We start from the raw sequence: 26,403 nt of genomic DNA on the forward strand, positions 1-26,403 counted from the left end.
AAATGGTGACTAATATACTGGAGCAAGGGGGTTATTTGGCTGTTGCAGACAGATGTGTTATCAGGCTATTTTTAGTGCCACAACTCGCTTTTTTGTGAGAATGACAGAGCTTCTGTTGTGTTACAATAAAAAAATATGGTAGCACTTGGGAGTTCCAAGGGAAAACTGGCTTCTTGCATCAGCTTGTTTGCCTGCCAAGCTAAAGGCTTTCTAGCAGGAACTGATAACTTGTTCTTCCTTCTCCTCCCTTGCAAAATTTCAACCAGGTCAGCATAATTGCCAAGTAGGAATGTATGAGAAATTAATTTCAGTTTGATTTTGATTAGGTTTTACCCACTTTGCAGCCACTGAATCAAACATGGATTGTAACACAACCTGCAGTTGAAGTCCAGACATTTCCAAGCTTGCAATGTGATTTGCGAGCCGGAAAAAGAAAAGTGTTTGTCAGCATGTGTACCTTTGAATATTGTGCATAACAAATGTGTACTTTTCAAAAATGCACACAAACATGCTTTAACCAATTCAAAGATATGCACAATTGACGCATAAGTTTTGGGGAAATATGCACTAATTTCAACGCGAAAAAGAAAAAAAGAGCAGAATCTGATACGGACATGAGGCAGAACAAGCTTCAAAGTGGAATTTGGAGAACTTCGATGAGCTCAAGTTTTGCTTGTATGCAGATTTCTACTGCCAAGTAAGCAAAAGCATGTTGTTTTTGGGCCTGAATGCTCTTCTTCCTGGTCACAGCATACAGTTCTTCTGTTGGAGACGAGCAGCTAGTTGTGGGTGACCATGGAGATTGATGCTGAATATATAGTTTGTGATGCTGAGATGGAGTTTGTCTTGCAGCTTGTTGTTCTCACATGTATTCTGCTTTTTTTGTTGGGGGCTGTCTTAGCAACCCTAAGACAGTTTCATAGCTTGGTGTCCTTCTGCAATCTCTCACTAGTCCCTTGTTTGCAAGAGATGGAAGGAAGGTAGTACAAGACCAATTGCTTAAAAAAAAAAAAAAAACGGAAAGGAAAGAAAAGAAAAAGAAAGAAAAAGGGAAAAAAGATAGAATAGGCTTTAGAGTTTTAGAGCCTGGATTTGCTACTGACAAAAGGGCCAATCTAAACCCCCTTTCATGCAACATACACTTTTTAAACTTGTGCTTTTTAAACAGAAGAATTTGATTGAATCCCCTGCCTGTTTAACATGAACGCAAATAACATGTGAAAGAGTGTAAGCGATGAAAAGGCAGCGGTTTTGGAAGTTGGAAAATTCTTAACAATAGGATAAACATTTTGGTTTGTTGGGCACATTTGGAATTTTGAGAGAGTGTGGTGGATGCTCTCACAACATGGCTGTCATAGGAAGGGTTCTCTGTTAATAAAATGGCTTCCATGTAGGGCATGGCCAGTCAGAAAGCCCTCATTTCCCAGAAGGCAAACTGTGAGACTAAAAGAAGAAATAACTTGCCCTAAAACCTAAATACAAAACAAAGTAGGAGTTTGAGCTCCAAAGCACAAAAACATTCTTTCAGATCCAAATAAAAGAGGCAGTGGAGGGCAGCTATTTCTTTTGCAGGATGCCAGCTCCTCAGTTTATAATAATAATAATAATAATAATAATAATAATAATAATGAAATGAAATAAAAATCAGGAGGTGCAGGGAACGCATTGGTACCCACGGGCACCATGTTGGAGAATCCAACTGTTGGAGAAAGAATTTAATGATAATAAATCTAATTAAGCAGACTTTCATGACAGACTCCTACTTCCTGTCTACATCTGGGTTAAGGTTCTATGATGTGACTTGCCCTTGGCATTGGAGAGTACTGAACCACAACTGGATAGAAGGAGTTCACATTGCTTTTTGTTAATAAGAAAGAATTTGACACACACTTATACACATGCCACATACCCTGTGAAAAACAGGAAAAGAGATCAAGAGAAAGTATAGAATATACTTTAATAACACATCTTTTGGCTAGCAGAAGTTACTCCTACACTTTAACACTTGAACATTATATTTGATTGCTTACTGTACTTTGATTTGCGACTGTACTGTTTTAATCCCACCTCTTCATATTTATTAATATTTGATGGGTTTTGTTTTTACTTCTATAGTTCTACAGAAATTTCCCAACTTGTTCTCTGTGGTTTTGAACTGTTTGGGGGCATGAACCTTATTGACCAAGAAGTTTTGTCATAATACCCTGTTTGCCCAAGTAAAGCTGCCTGCCGGTAATAGGTCAAAAGCAAACTTTGGTTCAGACAGACATTTTAGCTAGGCCTCTTTGATGTGTCTGATATGACCATTGTCTTAAAATTGCCTACATGCAAGTCAGATGAGCATCCAAGGTAAACCCCAAAAGAGAGAATAGTTTCAGGATGCTGTACAAAATTCCCTACACCAACCAACCTAATTTGTACTGAAAGATTGCACACGTATTAAGAAATGAACACTACAGTGGGGGGAAATTCCCGAAGTATATACAATGTGAGGAGTGAATTAGCCACTTCTCATCAAGTGAGGGACATTAGGGAATTGTGTTTGGCAGCCTCTAAGGCAATCCTCCTTAAAATATTTGCTCACAAAGTTCTTCCCTTAAAAAAAAAAATAGGTTGTATTCCTATTCACACTTAACTGGGAGTCTACTAAGTGAGACAACAACAACAACAACAACAACAACAACAACAACAACAACAACAATAATAATAATAATATTGTATTTGTTTCTTACCCGCCTCTTCTTCTGGATCGAGGTGGGGAAAAACATAGAATACAAAAATATTATAAAATACATAAAACTGATTAAAACTTATAAAACTAATACATTATTAAAATAACAGCCAGACATCTCAAAATTCAACTGGGAAGGCCTGCCGGAAGAGATCAGTCTTTACTGCTTTTTTATATTCAGAAAGACTGTTGAGTTGGCGGATTTCTCCCGGCAGGCCATTCCACAGTCTGTGAGCGGCAGAAGAGAAGGTCCACTGGGTAACAGTGGTTAATCTAGTTTTTGCTGGCTGAAGTAAATTCTTCCCAGAGGGCCTGAGTGTGTGGGGCAGATTTATAGGAGAAGGCAATCCCGCAGGTAACCTGGACCCAAATCATGTAGTGCTTTAAAGGTAATAACTAATACTTTATACTTTGCCCAGAAACTAATGGCAGCCAGTGTAGTGATTTTAAAGCCGGTGTAATATGGTCACCCCTAGATGTACTGGTGACCAACCTGGCTGCCATATTTTGCACTAGTTGAAGTTTCTGGACTAGGCACAAAGATAGCCCTATGTAGAGCGCATTGAAGAAGTCGAGCCTCGAAGTTACCAGCGCATGCACTAACATCTTTAGGTCTTCCAACTCTAGGAAGGGGTGTAGCTGGCATATCAGCCGAAGCTGATAGTAGGTACTCCTGGCCGTCGCATCTATCTGGGCTGTCATTTGGAGAGACAGATCCAGGAGCACCCCCAAGCTGCGAACACAATCTTTCAGGGGGAGTAACCCCATCCAGAACTGGTTGACACACCTCCAAACCCAGATTGGGGCCTTTGACAGCAAGCACTTCCGTCTTGTCTGGATTCAGCTTCAGTTTCCGCCCCTCCTCATCCAGCCCATTACCGCCTCCAAGCATTCATTCAGAGGAGACACACTATCCTTAGCTGACGCTGTTGTCGAAGGCATAGAGAAGTATACTTGGGTGTCATCAGCATAGTGATAGCACCCCGCCCCATGCCTCCGGATGATCACTCCCAGCAGTTTCATGTAGATGTTAATCAGCATTAGGGATACCTTGTGGCACACCATATGACAGGTCCTTCTTTGAGGAGCAGCTGTCCCCAAGCATCACCATCTGGAACCTGCCCGAGATGTAGGACCGAAACCACTGAAGCACAGTGCCCCCAATTCCCAAACTTCCCAGGCGTTCCAGAAGGATACCATGGTCAATGGTATCGAAAGCCGCTGAGAGGTCCAAAAGCACCAGCAGGGACACACTCCCCTGTCAATATTCATGCGTAGATCATCCACTAAGGCAACCATAGCTGTCTCAACACCATATCCTGCCCTGAAGCCGGTTTGAAATGGGTCTAGAAAATCTGTATCATCCAAAACTGCTTGGAGTTGGAAGGCAACTGCCCTCTCAAGCATCTTGCTCAAAAACGGAAGATTTGACACTGGTCTGTAGTTATTAAGGTCCAGGGGGTCTAGGGAGGGCTTTTTTAGAAACGGCCATACTACCTCTTCTTTTAAACCTGGTGGAAAACTCCCCTCCCTTAGAGCTGCATTAATAATATATTATAGTTGTAATCTAACTGCGTCTCCTCCCTGGACGACCAGCCAAGAAGGACGGGGATTGAGAGGGCAAGTCATCCTCCTCACTCTTCCAAGCAGTTTGTCCACATCCTCGGTACTCATCAACTGAAACTGATCCAGTGTAATCCTACTCACGGAGTTGCTGGACACTCCAATGTGAGCTTCTGCTATAATGACAATGTCTAAGTCGGTTGTTATCCGAGAGATTTTATCTGTGAAATGATCGTTAAAAGCATCACAGTGAACTACTGAAGGCTCTAAAATTGGTTGGGGGTGGGGGGAAGTGTCTGACTTAGACCTCTCACCACCCTGAACAGTTCTGTTCGACGTGAATTCGCAGATGCAATGTGTACAGAGAAGAAAGCTGTCTTCGCTGCACGTATTGCCACCCCATAGGAACGAAGATGTTCTCTATGTCGTGTCTTGTCAAATATGAGTTGAGTTTTCCCGCCATCAGCCTTCCCACTTCAATTCCCTGAGATCTTCTGTATACCAGGGTGCCCTGTTAGAAGCAGGCCAGAGAGCACGTTGGGGGGCGATAGTGTTGATAGCCATAGTCAGATCTTGATTCCATCTGTTGACCAGGGCTTTTATAGGATCGTCGATGGTACCAGCCATAGAACCCTCTAAGCCTTTCTGAATCTGCCTTTGAGGGCAGACCATCTTAATGGGTCCACCACCCCTGCAGGGGTGGTTAGTAGCCCTGATATTAACCCTGACCAGAAAATGATCTGTCCATGACAACGCAGAGGTATTTAACACCTCCGCCCACAGATCTGTCTGTTCGGAACTGAAAACAGCATTGAGGGTGTGACCTGCTGAATGTGTGGGTCCAGAGACCAATTGGGATAGGCCCATGTTTGTCATGGATGCCGTGAACTCCTGAACTGTACCTGACAAACTGGTCTCAAATGGAATATTGAAGTCGCCCAGGACCAAAAGACTCCAACACCAGCTCCGGGACCAGTTCTGTGAGCTTGGCCAGGGAGTCTGATAGGCAGCGGGGTAGCCGGTACACTAACAGAATCCCTAGTCTATCCTTAGTAGACATGCATAGGCTTGCACTGTAACTTAGTAAAATGTTTACTACCCATTGTATTAAATGGGACATACTTTCAGGGAAGTGCATGTAGGATTGCAGTGTAATATTAGTAGATGGTGTTTGCCATGGATGCAAGGCAGAGATGTGAGCCACATTTTCCTATACAAATGGAATTTCACATACATACACCTTCTACTTTCAACTATTTTGGGTGGATTCTTCCTTCTTTCAAGCCACTTCTAGAACTTTGAGGCAAATACAGTTGTTACCCCCTAGTATTAAAACCATGGGACAAATGTAGAAAGTACTCAAAGAAAACTTAAAACACCCCTAATCAGTAATGCTACTTTATTTTGATTGATGTAATTTATCTCAGGGTTGATTGAGTCAAATCATTGACTGACATCACATTTGCCATTTTGAAATTCATAGGTTTCCTGCACACTGGTTGCTATAACAATAGATAGGCCGGTGATATGTTGCGCATGATACAGCACTCCAAAAATAAAACAAATCACCACTAGTAGCGCATCCTGTTTATAAATTTTTATACATTTAAACATTTTTAAAAATTTCTAAATTTTATAGTTTTAAAATTGTTAAACGTTTAAATATATAAACAGATTGTTAAATGTGAAATGTTTCAGTATAAAACACCAGCTTCAGTCACTATAACAATATAAAACCTATAACTTGTAACAATACAAAACTAAATAGAGCCTTTATGCAACCTAGGAGCATAATCCAAAATCTTTAATCATGCAGTTCATGGGCAGTATCCTTGCACCTCAATTTACTCTGTTGTGGCTGCAGGATCAACCAAAAGCACAACAGGAAATTAACGCTTTCTAAAACAGCCATGGAAATGAGCCAAAACCCTTGTTTCCAGAATGGAACAGGTCTTTGGAGATCCCCTCTGTGAGCTCCACTGATGTTCCCTGTTCTGGACATGAGCATTTCAGCTTGTTTCTAGTTGCTTTAGGAAGCGCTTGCAGTGGGTTCTGCTGTCGCATGGGCGCATTGGATACTGCCCCATGTGTCTTTTGCACTGCAGATGCATATCAGCTTAGAGAGAGGATTTCTGTTTGTATTTTTCTGAACACAAGCAAGGACACTCACTCGTATGGCTGCAGTCCTATGTATATCATGGAAATGAGTCCAATTTGAACAAAGTGGCACTTCTGAGTCAGTGTGAACAGGGATGTGCTTCAAGCGTCCACAGCTTTCTAGAAAGAACGAAAAAACGTTCTCTGTTTTCCAGGGGACCAAGCTGTTTGTTTGGCAGAGTTGTAAATAATAATTTGAGAAATGAACACAGTCAGAGCTGAGGTAGTTGGAGGACATAAAACCAGGATACAAGGCCATCCATGGATGATTCTGGTGGGATACAGGAATACATACCTGGGTCCTAGCAATTGTAGTTACTTGCTAGTTCTGCAGTCCAGCAGGAAGCCCGCAATACAGTAAGTGATATCACAGTGTCACTTATCTGCCTTTTGAAGTTAAGCATTATATTCTTCCTCCCCTTCTCATGGTTCTCTTTTACATAGAAAATCATGCTTTTATGTGCTTGATAGATGCTATAGATGCTTATAATAGTATTTTAAGAGACCAGTAGGCGACATGTTCGTATTAATTTTGCATTTCATTTTAAAGCAAGTTCAGCTTAGATACACTTGAAAACTTAAACTGCTTTTTTATTTTTACAAAATAAAAGATTTTCATGCACCCTGGTTTATTTTGAGCAGGTGATCAAATGCAGACACAAGTAGCACTGGGGGGCGGCGGGTGAGTGCAAAACATGTGTGCATTCATTTGGTTTTAAAATTTCCCATCTTTGGAAAGTTGACTGTTTGTTGCTAATGTTCTTTCCATTGGCTGTACTCAGACCTCCTGACATTAATAATAGAATGTTATTATTCTATTATAACCCCTCCAATTTTCAAGGATGTATTTTTTCCACCCCCCCTGAGGAGCAGGTGGCCTTGACTGGGAGGGAAGAGAGTAATTGAGGAACAAATGTGTCAGGATGTCTACAGCAAGCTGGAGTTGAGTGGTGGTGGGGGGGAGGGAGAGGGCAGGATGGCGGAGAGTTTGCCTAGAAAGCTGGGTTGATTTTAATGCTGTTTGTCAGGGATCTCAGATTAGAAGAGGCTGCATTAAGTACAGAGTAGAGTCTGCCTTCAGGGGACTGAGCTTGGGACATGGTTAGAAGGTGAGCCTCTTTCGTCTAAATGCCAAGCACAGGATATAAGTGCTCCTTGCTCCCACCAACATTTTGCTCCAGCTTTTGGGAGCAAAACACACTTGCCTGACTGCTTGAAGGAATCATATCCGTTGTCTTTGAAGCTGCAACGACAAGAGATTTCCTGCACTTGAATGTTGTACTGTAGGTGAATTTTGTAAACCTGCGATATGGTCCACCCCAACCGTCAGCTTGACAGTGGATAAAGGGATGGTTATAGAGGGAGGGTATCAAATGAATGACTGAACTCCCAGGCCAGAGATGAAAGGCAAGTAACCTTAATAGGTATTTCTATAGCAGGCCACAAATAGGCATTACATCTATGCTATGTTAGAAGATCTTTGTCAGCTGTCTGTGAAATCTTGCATCTTTTGAGGGTAATTACTTGTACAGAATGGAAAACTGAATTCTTAAACCCAAACTGTTGTTTTCGGATCACTAGTTGTTTGAGAGATAAAGTCTGTTTGTGTTTAAAGTAAGCTTGCCCAGGATTTTGTCATCTAATTCTGTTCGTGATATATCCCTAGTTGTGACTTAGCAGTGCGATCATCTGGATTTGCTAATAAAGTGCTGCTTTTATTGTAAATAACTCTGTTGTTCTATCACCTAAAAGTAGAACAATTAACTTATAGCAGCAATTGCAATTCAGCATCTGTTGAACTGTAACCCTAACCCTAACCTTTTTAGATAGACTGTTTGGATCCAGCCATGGAATATGTTTGAAGGATTATATCCATTGTCTTTAAAGCTACAAAGACAAGACATTTCCTGTACTCAAATGTTAGGTGGATTTTGTAAACCTTTGATAGGGTCCATCTATTGCGTAGTTCCACTTGTGATAGGGCCCAGCTAAGTAAACCTGTTCCACCCTAGGCACAACAGGACAGCAAGGAGGGTTTGGATGATGCTCTAGTATTCAGTGAGGATGTTCTGGGGCTTAACCGTTGTTGTATAAAACAGTATTGGAGGCTTCCAGGAGGGTGGTAGGCTCCCTCTTCTGTCTACAATCCTAGGATTGTTCTTGTCCTTTCTACAGTGGCCCATAGTAGCAAGATAGTTGGGCCCTGTGTTTCTACGGATATACGAGAGCTCTCTTTGGGGCAAATGAAACCAGAAAATATTTTGTTTGTGTGTAAACTTACACTCACCCTAATTAGTGCCATGTGAAATAACCGAGTCATGGAATTCTCCCTTCAAATTTGTATGCTTCTCACTGCATAATTTAACTTATAACAGAAGATAGGGTTGTTACACAAGGCACTCTTGTGGTGTTGTTTTAAATGCAGTACCACCCATTTTGGGTCTGCAAGGAAATTGAAATCAGAAACTCAAAGAAATGCAAAGAGTAACACATCATTGCAATGATGGCTATATATCTTAAGCCAATTGAAAAGTTCTGTTTCTGACTTAGTATGTCCCTCCCAAGAACCATGGTACAGCTCTTTCCTGAAAACGTTGCATCTCAGAAGAAGGCATGTAGGGGATTGCTTCTTTGAAAGAATCCTCATGTCACAACAACAACATCTCTGTACGTTATTATTGTTGTTGTTGCTGTTTTTGTTGCATTTATATCCCGCCTTTTTTCTTACAAGGAACCCAAAGCGGCATACATAATCCTCCTCCTTTCCATTTTATCCTCACAACAATGACCCTGTGAGGTGGGTTGGGCTGAGAGTTTGTGACTGGCCCAAAGTCACCCAGTGGGTTTCCATGACTGAGTGGGGACTAGAACCCGGATCTCCTGACTCCCAGTCTGTCACTTTACACCTCACTGGCTCTCATTGAACACTTATATATTGGAGAATTTGATACATTTTTAAAAAGTAGTCCCTCCATATGTGCATTCTGAGGGTGGACAGTTTCCCAAAATGATTGTACTTTACCAGCTAACATACAATTGAAGCATCTCCCTTTCATGAAGACAGGTAAAGAGAATTCAGCCTGTTTAACTTGACAAATAGGATTTTGGAAGGGAGTTGAGGAAGATAAATGAGGGTGCAATCTAGTAAATTGGAGATGGAAGACAGCATAAAAACTAAAGGCAATAAATTGGCCATGAGTAATGATTGGATTTGAGAACACAAGGCATCTGTTTACAAGTGGCATACAATTCTAGAATAATCTCCAAGAGAATGGGAACAGATATTTATGAAGGCTATTCTGTTGCTTTAGATGTGGCCCCTTGGAGATAGATGTTGTGGTGGTGGTGGTGGTGAAGGTCACTCAGCTAGGAAATTGTCTTACAATGTGTCGTACCGTTCCTTCATCAGGCTCATTATTGCCTGCGCTAACTGGCAACTGCTCTCTGGGGTTTCAGAGGTTTTTTACTATGCCTACCTTGAGATGCTGGGGATTGAACCTTGGACCTTCTGCATATAAAGCAGGTGTGGGCAGCAACATGTAGGGCAAAATATCTGGGGGACCACAACTTCCATTAGACCTAACCAACAGAGCCAGTGATGAAGGACAATCGGAATTGTAGGCCAAAACATCGGAGAACCACAAGTTCCCCACCCCTGATATTAAGCACGTGCTCTAATGCTGAAATATGGCCCTTTCTCAAGGAAGGCCAGGGATAGACTTTCAACTCCTTTAAAAGGAGTTTTGTGAGTTTCTTATTTCATACTTGAAATAATCTGACTACCATATTTTTTGTGTGTCTGTCTGAGTGGGGCTGGTGGGGTTGCCTTTTTGTTGATGGCTCACCATCATGAGTCTAAGTCATCTGGAACTATGTATTTTGCCAACCTCGTCTGCTGTGTTTGGCCTTATGTGGCATTGCATGCTGTGATCTAGATTATGTGGATTGCTTTGTAACCTTTCAGACTCCCTGATAAAGATAATATTCTGGCTGTCAGTACCCAAGCTGTGGTTTAGAGTGTGGAGCATAATCAACTAACAAAAGGTATTTGCTGTTCATGCTGGGAGGTGTTCTAGTCCATTACATCTTGTACAGTTTGCGTGCTCTAGGATGTGTTTTATAGGACTCCATGGGGTAGAATTGGCTTGATCTTGAGGAAATGGAGCATGGAGCAATAGTAGTGTCTCAGCAGAAGGGGAGACATTGCTACAAGCTTTTGTTTTGCATGCTGAGCTAAATTCCATCCTGCACAGCGCTGCTGAACTAGAGCATGCGTGTTGGACCGCGACACAAGATGTCCCAGACTTAAATATAAGTGGCTGCTTTAGCAAGAATCCATATTCCTGAAGTTGTGAGTGGAAGTAACTTTTAACCAAAGGAAAAGGCCAGAGCATTGGAATGTATTTCCCCACTTTTTGCAGTGTGTGTGGGCAGTAAAAGCAAGAAGAGGGATTACTATAACCGTTACAAAGTTAATAAACTTCAAATCCAACCTGTCACCTCTGGCAGTTTCCCCATAATATTCATCTCATCCATGCAAATGCTTCTGTATCAGAGACTTCAAAAATATTTCAGAGTTGCTGCTTTGGACTTGTAACAGTCACAATGTTTCAGTGCTTATGAGTCAGAGTCCAGGGGGCATGTAGGTACATTGGTCATTGGCCCCTTGTGAACTCCCCCCAAAAGGCTGGTATGTATGAAACACAGATCTCTGGAATTCCAGCATAGTGTTGTAGAACTAAATGCATTCACAGACGGGTTGGGGGAATTTAATGAAGGAAATGGCTGGAAATTTCCAATGGCTGATACTTGTTTTTCCTTGACCTTTTAAGTTGCATACAGGTGTCCGGAAACAAGTAAGATAGTACTAGTTCCTGGGCCATCTTACTTGCAAGAGCCTATATATGGGGTGAAAGACAGGTATTTGGTGTGTGAACATAAAATCTTGTGCCCGAGAACCACGTCTGACAGAGGGCTGCTTTGAGGAATGTTTGGAAGTTGGTGAGTCAAAATCCTGTTGCAACAGCTGCTGCTCCATCCACACGTCTCTCTTCCCTCTAGATTGGCAACTGGGGCTGTATTTGGTTATGGGAACTCCGCTTTCTGAGCGCTAACATAAGCTTTGAGTTGCACAGAACTTTGATTAAAAAATGGATCTTCGGTGGCCCGCAGGAACAATAGTACAACTCTTCCCCCCCTTTCATTTCTTTGGAAGAACAAGGAACATGAACAGGAGGAGAATGAAGACAACAGAGCCTTACTAAAGCAAAGTTGATCTGAATGTTGAACTCCCCCCATCACCCAAGTCTCTTTCTTCTTGGTGATTAAAGATGAATGCATGATCTCTTCCTGTCAGTAACTGTAGCCCGTTCTGCCTCTTCATGCACTGACATTAAATCTGTTGGCTGTGAGTTCTCCCTGTGTAGCCATGGGAACTCTGATGTCACTAACGAGAGCTTGTGACTTTCCTTCCATGCAGGAAGGATGACTAGTGAAGGCAGGAGGCGGCTGGTTGGTGGGATGTTCATGATTGTAAATGGTAGACAGAGAGTAAAAGAGAACCATCTGGTGCTTCCAAGGTGGGATCCTTGATTCAATGTCTTCCCCAACCCACCCCCGCCTTTAATATTATAAATGGTAGTTTTTCCCGTGGAAGAAAAGTGCTGGGGTGTGCTCTGTTGGTGGGGAGGGAAAAGGGAGCTTAATGGTTAATGTCTAGTAAGCACTTTGGGAGATTAAAAATGCCATTTCTTCTTGCAGTTTCAGCAAAGGAACTTGTTGAAACGTGGCAGTGCTCCTGTCACTCAAAGCGTTTGCCTTTGGGGGAATTTCTGATTGACAAACGAAGGTGCTGAGCAGGGTTTAGGGGAGAACAAAATGCTGTTCAGGGGAAGAGTCTGCAAGGAAATGTCTTTCCGAGGAAGCTTGAAGTTCTTTATCTCGACTATCTTTGATCTGTTCAAAATACCCTCCTCTGGAGCTTTTGCCTACAAACATGTCTCTTACAGTCACAGGCTGAAGTTGAAAGCAAAACCTAACCCTTGTCAAACTATTGTTGAGTTCTATAACTCTTTACTTCCTTCAGGAAGGGATATGGCCATTGTGAGCTTTTCTCTGGTGGAGCATCTACCCTCTGAGTGTCTTTTCCCAAGACATGTAAATATTGGGGGCAAATTCACAACTCTTCTTAAGTATCACATAAGTCATCTTGTTGAAAAGTTCTATTTTATTGAGCCTTCATTTCTCTGTTACAATGATGATCCTTTCTGCATCATAGGAATACTGTGTCGCTGGGGGCCTAATGTGCCATATATTGTACTGTGAAATTCCATTCATTTCAGAGGTACTTATTGAGATCTGTTGATAAGCAAACAAAACAAAAAACCTCTTCAAAAACAAATAAATTGTATCCCATAGACTTTCAGTTTGCTGATCGCAAAATTTCAAGCAGTAGTAAATTGTATTTGTTTGGCTATGGGAACATAACAAATCTTCAAACTGTCAGGCTGGTTTACTCTCTTAGCTGTTTCATAAGCTTGAAAATGAAGTCCATGAATTCCATCTATTTTTAGAAATATAAACTGTGAATGTTAAATCTGGATGTATTTAAATATGTAATTTAAACTTGTAAGGAGAACTGGTATGCTAAATTTGACTACTCACAGTCAAATGAAACACATTCAAGTTTTTAAGCTCTGTGCTTCAGGAATTCTAACACAGCCATTCATTAGAATTGGAGCAAATTAATTATAATTATATCAGCCTTCCCCAACCTGGCACCCTACAGATGTGTTTGGACTGCAACTCCCATCATTTCCAACCACCAGTGACCATGCTGGCTGGAAATAATGAATGTTGCAGCCTAAACACATCTGGAAAGTGTGAGATTGGGGAAGGCTTTAATTAAATGACATAAAACCTCTGCTTTCCCACCCCCACCCCATGCCCATCTTCATGTTGTTCCTGTGCTCAAAGTGTAAAAGAGAAAGCTATAGTTCTACTTCAGAGTAAAACCTTCATTACAGCCCTCCTGCCACAGAGTAGATGGAGCTGCTCAAAGAAATTATGAGGTTTTGACTCAAATTGACCTTGGGATTTGGGAGCAGGAGGTGGCTAGCTGAGAATGTACCACCTTTCAATTCAGTGTTTCTTATTAACCCTGTTCCTCTCTGTTGTCTGTCGTTACTTGAAGATTCCAATATCACTAAACGAGAGGATTGGGAAATATGTGGCCCTCCAGATAATGTTGTACTGCAACTCCCATCAGCCCTAGCCATCATAGCCAATGGCGAGGGATTATGGGAGCTGCAGTCCAACAAAATCTGGAGGCCACATGTTCCTGATCCCCTGCTATTGGTTAATGATTTATTCAGAATTTACGGCCAAAGGTTATTGCTAGAGTACAACTGATCTCACAGGTAATCATTTTTAATTACCTAATTTTAATTTAAGGCCATAACTATCCATTGTATTAGAGATTTATTTATTTATTTATTGCATTTTTATACTGCCCAATAGCCGAAGCTGTCTGGGCGGTTCACAAAAATGTGTATATGGGGTGTGTAGAACATCACACAAGTCTTAAGGGGCTCCTAGATCCATTTTACTGTCTTTGTTGGCCGTTCAGTGTAAATTGCTATTTGAATATTGCTCTTGTGTTTATTTTTCCCCAGGTTTAGTTGTTTGTGTGTTGTTCTCATTTAAAAAAAATAAAAACAGAAAGGATAACCTATTTTTAACCTGTCTTTTTATATGTGATTTAAAAAAAACTACATTTCTTCTTGCTCTATGTTCTAGGATGTAGTGAGGATGAAGCTTCACTCTACATTTTCCCATCACAGTTTCACTAGGCCTGGCAGGACATGAGAAGAGAGCCCTGCTGGATCAAACCAAAGAGCCCTCTACAGTAGCCAATCACAAGCAGGACACAGTAGCCTTCTCTTGCTTTTGTCCCCAGCAGCTAGTATTCAGTGGCTTTTTGCCTCTGAACCTGGAGTTTGCATATAGCTCTCATGACTCCTGGTCATAATTTGTCTCATCCCCTTTTATAAATTCATCTCCGCTAGTGGCCATCTCCAAATCTTGTACTACTGAATTCCATACATTGATTATGCATTGTGTGAAGGAGTACGTTCAGAAAACCAGGGTGGTTTGCTCAATCATCTGCAAGTGGTAGTTTATCAAGGGAAAACAGTCTGGCTGTGTCAAATGGCTAATGTGGTTGTGTGAGACAGCTGTAGCTTGGACCACAGCAGAGGGCCCTTTTAAAGATGCACAGATAGTGGGCTTGTTCAGACAACACACTAAACCATGGTTAGGCCGCTAATCCTTTTGCAGCAAATGGTTAGTGAGTGTGTTTAAACTGGGGTTATGTAGGAATGCTTCACACAACACGCTAAGCCATAATGTTTAACTCAAAATGCTTAATCACTGTGGCTTAGTGTGTCATCTGAACAGGGTCACAGTCACATAGGTAGCATGTTGTTGTTTGTCATCCTCCATCATCAACACATCTCAAATTTGCCAAGACTGCTCAATTTGTGAATGATAAAAGAATCTGAGTTACTTTAGTGCAAGAGTTGTGGGTGGAATTAAAGTGCAGCCAGTGACTCTTAATAACAGTGGTGGTTCCTTGACAGTGCTATAGTTATAGAATTCCTGTGGACTTCCTGTAGACTGTCTCATTGGAGTACTCTGGCAGGGGATGCTATGCCTCAGGCTAGAAAACAGCAGCAAGGAGCTGCGGCCTCTACAAACATTTCTTAAGCTAATGCTAGATAGTGTGCCACAAGTTCTGCATAACGGAAGGACGGCCTCTGCCTAGGCATAATTATGGCTGGAAGTTGGTCTTCTTTGCCTTACTGAGGTCAGTGGTTGCCATATTACCATGCCAAGTTTATAGGAGGAAGGAAAACAGGTCCTGCTCATCTAAGAAGCAATCATATCAAGTAGCTCAGTATTGGCTGGTATTTTTGACAGGTGTACTTGAGTAGGCTGAGCTTTCAATTTAAGAATATTCCAATACCTGACCAAAATGTATCCTAGAAAAGTTTATGCTCATAAACTGATCCTGTCTTGTTGACTGTACGATTTAAGGATTTAAAATAAGCAAGGCTGACTGACCATGAGTGTCACTGAACCTTCTTTCTGATGACCCTGCGCCCATTGCTCTCTTCAGGTTTCTTCCTTTTGCTCTCTCTGCTTGCCCTGCCTCTCCTGATCCTGTTGAAGGCTGTGGTTTGCTATCACAGAAAGCCAGTGCTTGTGGGGAGGGTGTACTGGAAATATTAGTCTGAATCCTAAGGACCCAGGCATCCTCCCATAAGCAAATCTTTCATATATGGCACTGTTTCAAGGTATTCTGAATAAGTCCTTCTGGGACAAATATTGGCTGAGTTGTCTTGTGGCATTTTACTGGAAAGGGACAGATGATTCTTGCTACCGTATTTCTTCGATTGTAAGACGTCATCGATTGTAAGATGCACACTAATTTCAGTACCACCAACAGAAAAAAAACAAAAAACCTAACACACACCCACGATTCTAAGATGCACCCCATTTTTAGAGATGTTTATATGGGGAAAAAAGTGTGTCTTAGAATCGAAGAAATAGGGTATTTCTCAAGGAAGGAGAGTTACCATGATGGAAAGAGCTGTATATAGCGAGATTCTCTTACAACTAGCAAGCATAGGCAATGACGAGGAGGGCCACAAGTTGCCTGCAACTCCCATCCTCCTTCACCATTGGCTATGCTGGCTAGGGCTGATGGGAATAGTAGGTCAAAACATCTGTGGAGGGCCACAAGTTGCCCAGCCCTCAACCATTGCTGAGCCAGTGATCCAACTATATGGGGTTACCTGTGTTGTACTGGCAGAGCAGCTTTGCTCCTTCTCTGAAAAACCTCTCCTGGCACTCTTGTAATATGGGCATACTTCTGGAATTCCTAGGACTTTTTAAAAAATGTGTGTGTGTCTTTGTGTGGTGTGCTAGCGTTCTTTTCCCATCCACCTGGGACAGTAGGGAATAGAGAGAAAGAGAACGGACTTCAGGAACCAGGGGCATAACAGTCTGGCTTCAGGCTTTTCTGGGTCCTCAGCAGTGAGACTTGAAGGTGACATAGGAGAACTTTAGCTACCCTTGGAATTAGATATGTGGTACATAGTTGGCTCTTTTTATTTCCTTATTTCAGGTAGGGACACAATGACCGAATTCAGCCATGTATAATCTAGGTTACTTCTCAACCAGCTTCCTTTAATCTCATTGCTTTCTCCCCCCCCCCCCCCCCCCCCCGCACCCCAATATGTTTTCAGCATCTTGTGTTTCAACCACTTTGGGGGTTGTGCACTTGATTCTTCTTCTGCACAGATGGATGAGGAAGCAAACTGTCCATCTGCATGATTAACAAATGTGTTAAAAGTGCTGAAAAGGGGGCAGAGGAGTCAAGCTCAGCCCTGGGCAGAAGCCTCAGAGCTGCGATTTAGCAGGACACCCAAGGGCTTATTGCAGCTGGGAGGTTCTCCACCGTGGCCTTTAGAAAAGCCTTCACAGAATTGCTAGCGATTCATGCTGGAGTCTATTAATATCCTTGCTCTCCCCTGCTAAGGTGGCAAAGTCAAAAGCAGCAGGACATTAACTGCAACTCTGCTGCAATCCAGAGGGTGTTGCTGGTGACCGAGAGGTCTATCCTTCCGGCTGTCACTGGGCAGCTCTTCAGGCGCAACAGAACTGTGTTTGAAAGCAGGAGTGCAGAAGAACATTTTGGAGCAGAGATTTGCAAGTAATAAGCAAACAGCGTTTTGCCATGCATACAGAACTAAACAGTGATAGGCAGCCTCAGTGTTTGCAGATTTTGCAGTTGTTAAAGGTTGTATAATACAGTCTTCCCCAACGTGGGTGCGCTCTAGTAAGCTGGATTGCAACTCCCATCATTCCCAGCCAGCATGGCCATTGGTTAGGGAAGGCTGTGTTATTGGACAGTAGCTGGTGTTTATACATGTGCCTAGCGTTAAGTTTATAAGGCTTCTCTTAAATAGAAAACTAGGAGGCAGGATGTAACACGATGGGAGACCTTGAGTTCAATATCAAGGGTCAGTGTCTTACTTTGCTCATCCAAAGTTCACTGAATTCCAGGCCAGTTGTCTTTGAAACAAACAAATGGCTTCTGCTCTTCCTGCACGGCATGGATGTTTACAGATCTCTGTGCTCTTTCTGGGCAGCCGGCAACCGCGGGGCCAGGGGGGGGGGGGAATGCTTACTCTCGTGATCTTTAGCCAGAGTTTCCTCTTGACTGTTGTGCCACATGCTCCCTGCCAGTTGGCTGGAGCACCACCTTCTGTTTGGTGTTCCACATTAGCATTATTTGCTGGGGATGCTTTTTAACATTTGAAGCCGGGGGGGGCGGGGGGTGACTCTCCAGGGGGCCACAAATTTTGTTTGGGCTTTATAGCCAGCCATTGTTTCTAGTTGTTTTCTCTCTCTTCTTTCTGAGGGCAAGTAAGTCCATCCCTTTGCACTTGCTGCCTGGGAAGGAGTGGTGATTTGGAGTGCATTAGGGCTATTACCAACCCCTTTCCTTTACCCATGCTGACACCCATGATACTTACCTGGCAGGGGAGACACCATCATCATAAAGATGGTTTTCCCAGGGTGAGGCTCATCCATTGCACTCCGGGTGTACTGACCCCTGCGATTTCCCCAAATGCGGGAAACTCAACTGCATAATTTGTGATTGACTGGTTTTAATTTTTGTGAACCGCCCAGAAAGCTTCAGCTATTGGGCGGTATAGAAATGAAATAAATAAATGTTGCACCACAGCCTGGCACTGCTTCCAAAAGAGGTGTTCTTTGCTTTTAAAAAAAGTTTCTTTCTACAGAGTATGAAGGAGTCTTTCTCTGCGGGGCTATGGAATTAAATGTTTTTGGTAGCCACATTGGTGGACCAGTGAGTCTGGCTGTTCTAAAAAGGCTTCATTAATATATAATACTTTTGCACAATACAAAAGAAATGTTCCCAGGGTTCGGAGCAGCGTGTACCCTATGGACTGATGGAGCTTCTCCTGACTTTTTAATTCTCTGTGTTTTGAAAAATGCAAGAAGGGAAGCAGACTGAAAATGGCCTTGGAACAATTGAATGGTCGGATACAAGTCTAAACAGGCCACCACCAGGTTTTGGAAGCTTTGCCAGATGCTTGTTTTTTACTTGCATCTGAAATCAAGACTTCAGCTGCAGATGTCGTAATTTCCAGATGCTGCTTCACAAATGATTTTTAAAAGATGAGTAGGAAGAAAATCATGTCGCTATTGAACCAGAACCTTGGGAGCGAGTGAAATGTGACACTTAAATGCGTCTTTGCATTTAACCTGCAGGTTTGTTTGTTTTTGGAATAAAAATGGCATGAACTTTGTGTGTGTGTGTTGGGGAGTGTAATAATTAATAGGATTGCTGTAGATGTGAGAGGGGAATTTGCCATTTCCTCTCCTTCTGTAGTCCTGGGGAAAATCCCTCCCCTGCTGCTATTTGCAGTGGGATAAAGAACCTAATTGTCACCACTGGGGGATTTCCTCAGAGTGTAAATATCAGCTTCAGAGGAGGGATTTTCCTCAGGTCTGCAGTAGGGGAGGAAACCTGCTACAATTCTATTAATTATCAACCACAATGCAAAGACACATTTAAGATCACATCCAATTTGGCCCTAAATAATGTACTGCAAATTCTAGTGAATCTTCTAAGATCAGCAGTTAATAGAGCCAATACAGCACAGAATCTGCAAGGCAGGAAGGACACCAACATGGGCTAAAGTGTGGGTATAGTATGGAGTGAACTGGATCCCTGGGGTGGGTGGGAAACCTCATCAGATGTGCCCTTACTGTTGATATAGAAGTGGCTTTTTGGGGATCCTTTTACATGACCTGATGACTGACAAAATACAACCCCTTTTTGCCCTGTACTGCAACTTGGTTACAAAGAAACTGGTAGCTTAATTACTCTTATCCTGTCTTTAAAAAGCATCAGAAGAGCTGTGCTTGATCAGACCAAAGGTCTATCTAGTCCAGCATTCTGTTCCAGTGGCCAACTAGATGCCCCAGTGAGAAGCCCACAAGTGGGGCACGAGTACAATGGCAGCCTTACACTTGTGTTCTTCAGAAACTGGGAATTGTTCGGACACAACATTTGGTTTGCCTGTGTGTGTTGCTGAGGTTGTCCTGAAAGGATGTTCATAAGGTACAGGTGAAGAGTGGCTAGGACCAGTGGGGGCTATTTTCCGTTGGATGATTTCTTTCCCTAGCAGAGGCCATTCAAATGGCTGCTCTCAGTGGCTATTTTTGAGAGTGAAATCAGAATTGTTGTTTTGTTTTGTGGTTTAAAGCTGGGCAATCTCCCTCACCCTTTCTAACTGTACAAAGAAACAGCAGTATCCTTACAGTCCTCTGCACTGTCAAACTATTAAGTATTAAAGGCCTCTTGTGGTGTGTTGGCAAGTGATTGACACTAAGCTGAAGCAGGTGCAGAGAGCGTGGCGGCTTCCTCAAAGCTATGGGGGAGTGAACAACTAGACTAAGAAAACAAACTAAGGGCCCTCCCTGTGCCCATTGAGTGTTTAGCCCTTTGGATTGTATGGCAGCTGGCACTTTGACTGGTACACCAAGATTGGAGGGGTGTGTGTGTGTGTGTGTGTGGTGTGTAAACCTACATTTCTGGTTTCGCTTTAATGCAAGCTGAACGGGATTGAAGCTAGTCGGTAATGCACTATCTGCCTTCTGCAGACTAAAGGTCTCAGGAGGATCCAGTAAGCTATATTTGCATTTAAACACATACAAACACTCCAACCCTACTTGTATCTATCTTGAATGTCCTTAGCTTTTTTCTCTGACTCCTGTGCTACTTACGTCAGCTTGAAAAGTTCTGAGGGTTTTTTTTTAATTTGAAAAGATTCAGAATAACCATTTAGTTGAGTGTCTTGCCCACCCACCCACTTTCACATCCCACCCCCACCCCTATAACCTATTAAAAAACGCAGCTCCTGCTATGCCCCAAGGCGAAAACAAGTGCATTGCATTGGTACATGTGAAGTAGTAATAAAAAAGGGAGGAGCGCCTGAGCATGTGCAAATTTAATTTCCCTACCATTTTGTGTGTGCAGACAGTCTTGACTGCAAGGCCAGCTTAGGCTGTAGCGCTTTCTCATTTATTGAAGATATGAAGACCACATGAGGAGCCCATAAATATATCCCATTTATTCCTGGAAATGAATCCCTTATTTCAGAGGCAGATCTTGCTCAGGGATATCCTAGACTGGGAGGCGAGGTTCTTCTCAGAATGGCTTGCTAATACCCACTTACTTCTTTTGCAGAGCGGTCCTTCTGATTGCAGACGCAAGGAATCACCATGCATCCCTACCTGTTGAGAGGTGTTCCAGAAGCTGAAGTCTGCCAAATTTCCATCCTGATGGGACAGTGATGATGGGCAGCTGTTGGAATTTTTGCCTTGGAAGGGAACTTTGAATGGATTTGCCATGGTGACATGAAAAAAGGCCAGGATGGATAACGGACTGTCACAGCGGCAATCCCACATAGGCCCTGCCTCTTAGTGAAATAATCTTTTGCCTTTGCCTGAGTCAAGATCTGGAGGGAGGGGAGGGGGGCAGGGTGGGTGGGGAGGGGAAGCAACCTGAACACTCTCTTCCAAAGCAAGGATGACTTTGGTAAGGTTTCGGAGGAGTTTCCGGCAGGTGTCTCCTCAGGTAGTGCTATTCTTGCTCTTTGCCTTCTGCCTGCTCAGTGTTTTTGTCTCGGCATACTATTTATATGGGTGGAAGAGGGGACTGGAGCCCTCCGGGGACATCCCCAGCCCAGACTGTGATGAACCGAAGGTTGCCCCTTCACGCCTACTTCCATTAAAGCCCATCAAAGTGGTAGATTCTTCTCGCACAGACCCTTTGGTTCTTGTGTTTGTGGAAAGTCTTTACTCTCAGCTGGGCCAGGAGATTGTGGCCATCTTGGAATCCAGTCGTTTCAAATATCTGACGGAGATTGCTCCAGGGAAGGGGGACATGCCCACATTGACTGACAAAGACCGAGGGCGCTTTGCACTGATCATCTATGAGAACATCCTGAAGTATGTGAACCTCGATGCCTGGAACCGTGAGCTCTTGGACAAGTACTGTGTAGAGTATGGTGTTGGAATCATTGGCTTTTTCAAGGTACTGCTTTTGATTTGGGAAAGCGTTTGCAGGAATAGGTGGGGGTGAGGAGGAGGAAGCATTTACGGGCATGGTAGGGAAAGGGGAGGTGGTCCGCCCACTACACGAGGACAGGATTTGTGCAGTAGTGGAAAGCAGAGCTATCTCTCTGCAAAAAGACAAGTATGTCTTGGCTAACTCCCGCAACAAAATGTGGTGGTAGAGACGGAGCTACACTATTTCTGACTGTAGTTCCCTGGCTTGAAACTGTGGAAGGTGATAATTTCTTAATGGTCTATGAGCCAAACGCCCAGCAAATAGTAGCCCAGCCCTTTGGGCTAGATTTATTTTTCCCCTGATGGGCTAGTTTTCGTTTTATGGGTGCAGGGTAGGGGCTTTTAAATTCAGATCAGGTCTCCTGTGCCTACTCTAGAGTAAAAATTAAAAAAGTGAGAGATGTTTTTGCTAGATATGGAATTAAAGTAATGTCTGTTTTGGTCCTTAGTTGTTTGTGTACATGTCAGGAAAGGAGCCCCTGCTTAACTCTAGGAAGCTTTTCAGTTCCCCTATTTCCTTCCTGCATCCAAGCTTCTTAACAGAGTCAGTGGCCCCAACACAATTCTCTCTGCCAAAGGTTTTGAACTGATTGGCTGAAGAAGGCTCTGCCATAGTCTCCCTCCCTGCCTTTGTGCTAGTACTGCAACAGTGCTGTGAGTGAATGCAAGGTTGAAGGTTTTGTCAAAGTGGCCATGTTCCTCTGAGTACCGGCACCATTTATATGGATGGGTCTTGGCTGATTTGATTTATTTTCTAGGTGATAATCTGCTCATGTTAACATTGAGAGAGGTGCTGTATGAAGGCGCCCTTAGTTGGCTCATATTTGAAGGGCCTACAGTCTGCAAAAATGTCAGCCTTTCTTGGACACCTTCTCATCATCACTGCTTGCTATTGAAGGGCTTGATGTCTGGCCAGCGCCAAGCCTGATAAGTAAAAGTGCTGTGTGTTTTAACTGATGCCAAGAACGGATTTACAAATTCGCGTCTTTTGAGATGAGGCTACGCTGCTGTAGCTCTGCTGATGACAGGACAAAGATAACAGTAATGGTCCTTTGTGGGGGGAGTTGATTAATGTGTGAGGAGAATAGATTGTAACAGGGATTTGGGGGACACCATAGTGGCTCTGTCTAAAGGTTGACAAGGCCACCCTACCCTAGATTCTTGCTTCCCTTGGTGGCTTTTGGGCTGAGCTTTAAAGGAGGCAGTCAGGAGAGAAGCAAGGTGGATATTTTTACCTCCTAAATGGTGCAGGCCAAGGCAATCCATCCAGTGTTTGTCACAGGTCTATTGCATTTTTGTGCTTGACAAGGTAAGCCAAGAAGGATAAGGATTGAAGAGTGAAGGGGGCTAAATGGGGCTTTATTCCGCTGCTTTTGATGGACTCCTCCTGCACAGCAATCTTTTTCTCTTCCATTCTGATTTTCTCTTGCTTTCCTGGTTCGTGCCTGGCAAGGTTCATATTATAATAAATTGGTTAAGTTTTTAAAGAGCCAAAGGAAACTTACCTTTTGCGCACGAGCATTCGTGCACTGCTGTCGCTTTAACAAACAAACAAAAATGGCGGGTGCGACACCTCTCTGTCTGAGGTCGTCGCATGCCACATGTGAACTGAGGGGGAGATCTCGCGATGAAAAAATCCCCTCTAGGTCTAGCTAAGGCCTGTGTGTGTGTTTTAGAGTTCATTTCTCTCTCTAGTTCATAGACCACACAACATGCACATTGCTGTAATAAAGGGGTTTAATGCATGACTTCTCTCCCCTTGACATTAATGGGAAAGTGGAAGGCGTGGAAGAGTCACCACTAGAATGTGGGAACAGCAGCCTTTCCATCGTTGTCAAGATTCCCTCACTCCCATTCTTTAATCTTATAGGATATCTCTTGAGAACCATCTGTATTCCTCTGATGTAAGCACCAGGTGACACCCACCATGATCCTATAAGGTGGAGCTGTGTTGACTACTTCTTCCAGTATTCTTTGGCTTAGCCCTTTTTTGAGGGTGGGAAAGTCAGAAAGGAGGAAGAAAATCTGAGTTTGATTTTGATCTGTCTTAGAACAACTTTCTCTAGGCTGTCATCTGACCGTTCAGAATCAGTATCTTTTCTTTTTCTCTCTTCACAATATCTCAGTTCCATTAACTCTCTTTTAGAGATGGGGCACACATCCTGATGCTGTGAACAGCCCCAGACTTGGTGTGTGATTTGGATGAGGCAGAGAATTAAATAGAAATTTTATAATTTTCAGTATGCACAGCTCCTGGATTCTCATTCTCTCTAGCTGATTTTATGCCAGCAGCCCACTCACTTATTTTAGTTGTTTCCTTGTGACTATAGAGAGGAGGAAGTGATTTGGCTTTTCAATTCCATAGAGCAGTTTTTTTCTAGAAGCCTGGTGTGACATATTCAGAAAACATATGGAGGTGTTTTCAGAAATTCAGTTCTCTGTACACTGGTCACGTGATGCTATTATGCTCCCTTTTAAGCATTGCCAATACTTAAATGTGGGATAAAATAGGGCTGTAGTTCTTCACCACACTTTCATAACCCCTCTCTATTCTTTTCTAAGTGTTGGTAGCTAAAAGAGTTTTTGTATATGGTGCCACTTTATTAAATAAGTACTTCACGCATCAGAACTAAAGAGTGAAAAGGTCACCTCTCTCAAATTCTCTGCATCCTGCTTCTAAATAGGAAACTCTAAAAGCATTGAAAATGATAGCATTACTAAGTGGATCCTCTATGTACATATATGCCACTCTGAATGTCACAATCTTGACCTACTTTGCCTGGAGACGGTAAACCAGTGTCTGAGCTGCATCACTTCAGGCTTCAGATGAGGGCTTACGTGATGGAATGACTCTCCGTACAGCTTGCTTTTCTTCTACAAAGAAAATTAGATGTCAGGGAGAAAGGCGACTCCAAGTTACTCTAATTTTCTATGTGGAGAGAATCAGCTTTTAACGGAGGAGCACTTGATTGTGTGAGCCCTCATCTGCAGTCTGAAGTGATACAGCCCAAATAGAAGTTTACCACCTCGGGGAGAGCTGGGCACTTGTTCTTATTAGCCCTGTGTGGTCATATCCAAATGGGAAGTCAAGGAGACTGCTGGAACTGGTCACAGCAAGATGGTTGCGCCCCCCCCCCCGCCCCATTGCTTGGGAACCAGACCAAAGACCCACTCCTTCCAGGTTTTGACGTATGACTCAGGCACCTTATTGCTAAAGGTGCCTCAACATAGCACCAGTGTTGTGGTGGGGGGAGCAGTGCAGATTGTAAAGCTGGCTGTGGACTTCCAGGCAGTGAAATGGACACTTAGGACACAACTCTTAGTTCAGGCTTGCCATGAGAAGGGATAAGCAGCCTATCAAGTCCTGGCTCCTCTTTTCTTCTGGCTCAGCCTTCCCCTCCCTGGTGTCTTCCAGATGTTTTGGGCTTCAACTCCCATCAGCCTCAGCTAGCATGGCCAGTGGTCAGCTTGGGGAAGTCTGCTCTAGATGCTCTGTTTCATGGCTCCCCCCCACCCTGAGGTTCTCCATGTTTCGGTGGTTGAGACTGTGGTTAGTAGTAGTCAAACTTTGTTCATCTGATGCATTAAGTTAATAAAGTTTAGTTATTGAAGTGTCCACTGAAGACCAGAGCATGTTTTTCTATCTCTCTGGTGACAGGCTCTGTCCTTCCTGCTTCTCCATGCTTTAATTGCTGCCTGACAAATTCCTGTCTAAAGTAGTCATTAAGTTCATGTGATCTCTCTACAGGCCAATGAGAACAGCTTGCTGAGTGCTCAGTTGAAAGGCTTCCCTCTCTTTCTCCACTCCAACCTTGCGCTTAAGGACTGCAGCATCAATCCCAAATCTCCACTCCTATACATCACTCGGCCCAGCGACGTAGAGAAGGGGCTTCTTCCAGGGGAGGACTGGACAGTATTCCAATCAAACCATTCCACCTATGAACCTGTCCTCCTGGCCAAAACCAAGTCGGCAGAATCCATCCCACACATGAGCATTGATGCCGCACTCCATACTACTGTGGTGCAGGACTTGGGTCTTCATGACGGCATTCAGAGAGTCCTCTTTGGCAACAACCTGAACTTCTGGCTGCACAAACTAGTCTTTGTGGATGCAGTTTCCTTCCTCACTGGCAAGAGGCTTTCTCTTTCCCTTGACCGCTACATCTTGGTAGACATAGATGATATCTTTGTCGGAAAGGAAGGCACACGGATGAAGGTGGATGATGTCAAGGTAATTACACCCATAGGTCCTGAGGTTGGCTTTCTAGGGAAATATGGGGGTTGCTGATCTGTGAATCAATTTCTTTGGACTAAAAGCTACAGGTTATTGCTACAGTTTCTTTGTGCTTCAATTAGCAGTAGAATTAAAATATGGTGGATCAAAACAGAATTGGTACATATTGGACAGCTCTTGCAGCTCTTGCAGCATCTGATGAAGAGGACTATAGTCTATGAGAGCTCATGCTCTTAAAATGAGTCCGTCTTTTTGTATCAGTGAAGAGCATGAACTTTCTATAAGACTATAGTCCTATATACAGGTGCTTTAAAAAATATACAACAGGCCAAGAGAGCTATGACCTTGGGACAAATGTTAGTTGCTTAAGGGAAAAATGAGCTTTGAACTACATAGCAATAATTACCAAATACAGCTGGCCAGAACCAAATATTAAATATTTATCTCTTACATATTAAGGCTTTTGTCACTAACTGTCTGCTTT

General features: G+C 43.1%; 1 protein-coding gene and 1 non-coding gene across 2 annotated transcripts in view; both read left to right on the plus strand.

Annotated features, from left to right (window-relative positions):
- Positions 1 to 18,046: 18,046 nt before the first annotated feature.
- Positions 18,047 to 18,208, plus strand: LOC134397057 (U1 spliceosomal RNA). The gene has a single exon (XR_010025338.1). It is a non-coding gene; the product is annotated as a U1 spliceosomal RNA (small nuclear RNA).
- A 2,902-nt stretch (positions 18,209 to 21,110) lies between these two features.
- NDST1 (N-deacetylase and N-sulfotransferase 1) overlaps positions 21,111 to 26,403 on the plus strand; it is a 29,812-nt gene continuing 24,519 nt past the window's right edge. The window contains exons 1-2 of the mRNA XM_063120867.1: positions 21,111 to 21,650; positions 25,434 to 25,916. Of these exons, the coding sequence (XP_062976937.1) occupies positions 21,144 to 21,650; positions 25,434 to 25,916 (990 nt within the window). The 5' untranslated portion in view covers positions 21,111 to 21,143. The remainder of the gene's footprint in view (positions 21,651 to 25,433; positions 25,917 to 26,403) is intronic.

This window comes from Elgaria multicarinata, chromosome 3 (genome assembly GCF_023053635.1).
Source record: "Elgaria multicarinata webbii isolate HBS135686 ecotype San Diego chromosome 3, rElgMul1.1.pri, whole genome shotgun sequence".
NCBI lineage: Eukaryota > Metazoa > Chordata > Lepidosauria > Squamata > Anguidae > Elgaria > Elgaria multicarinata.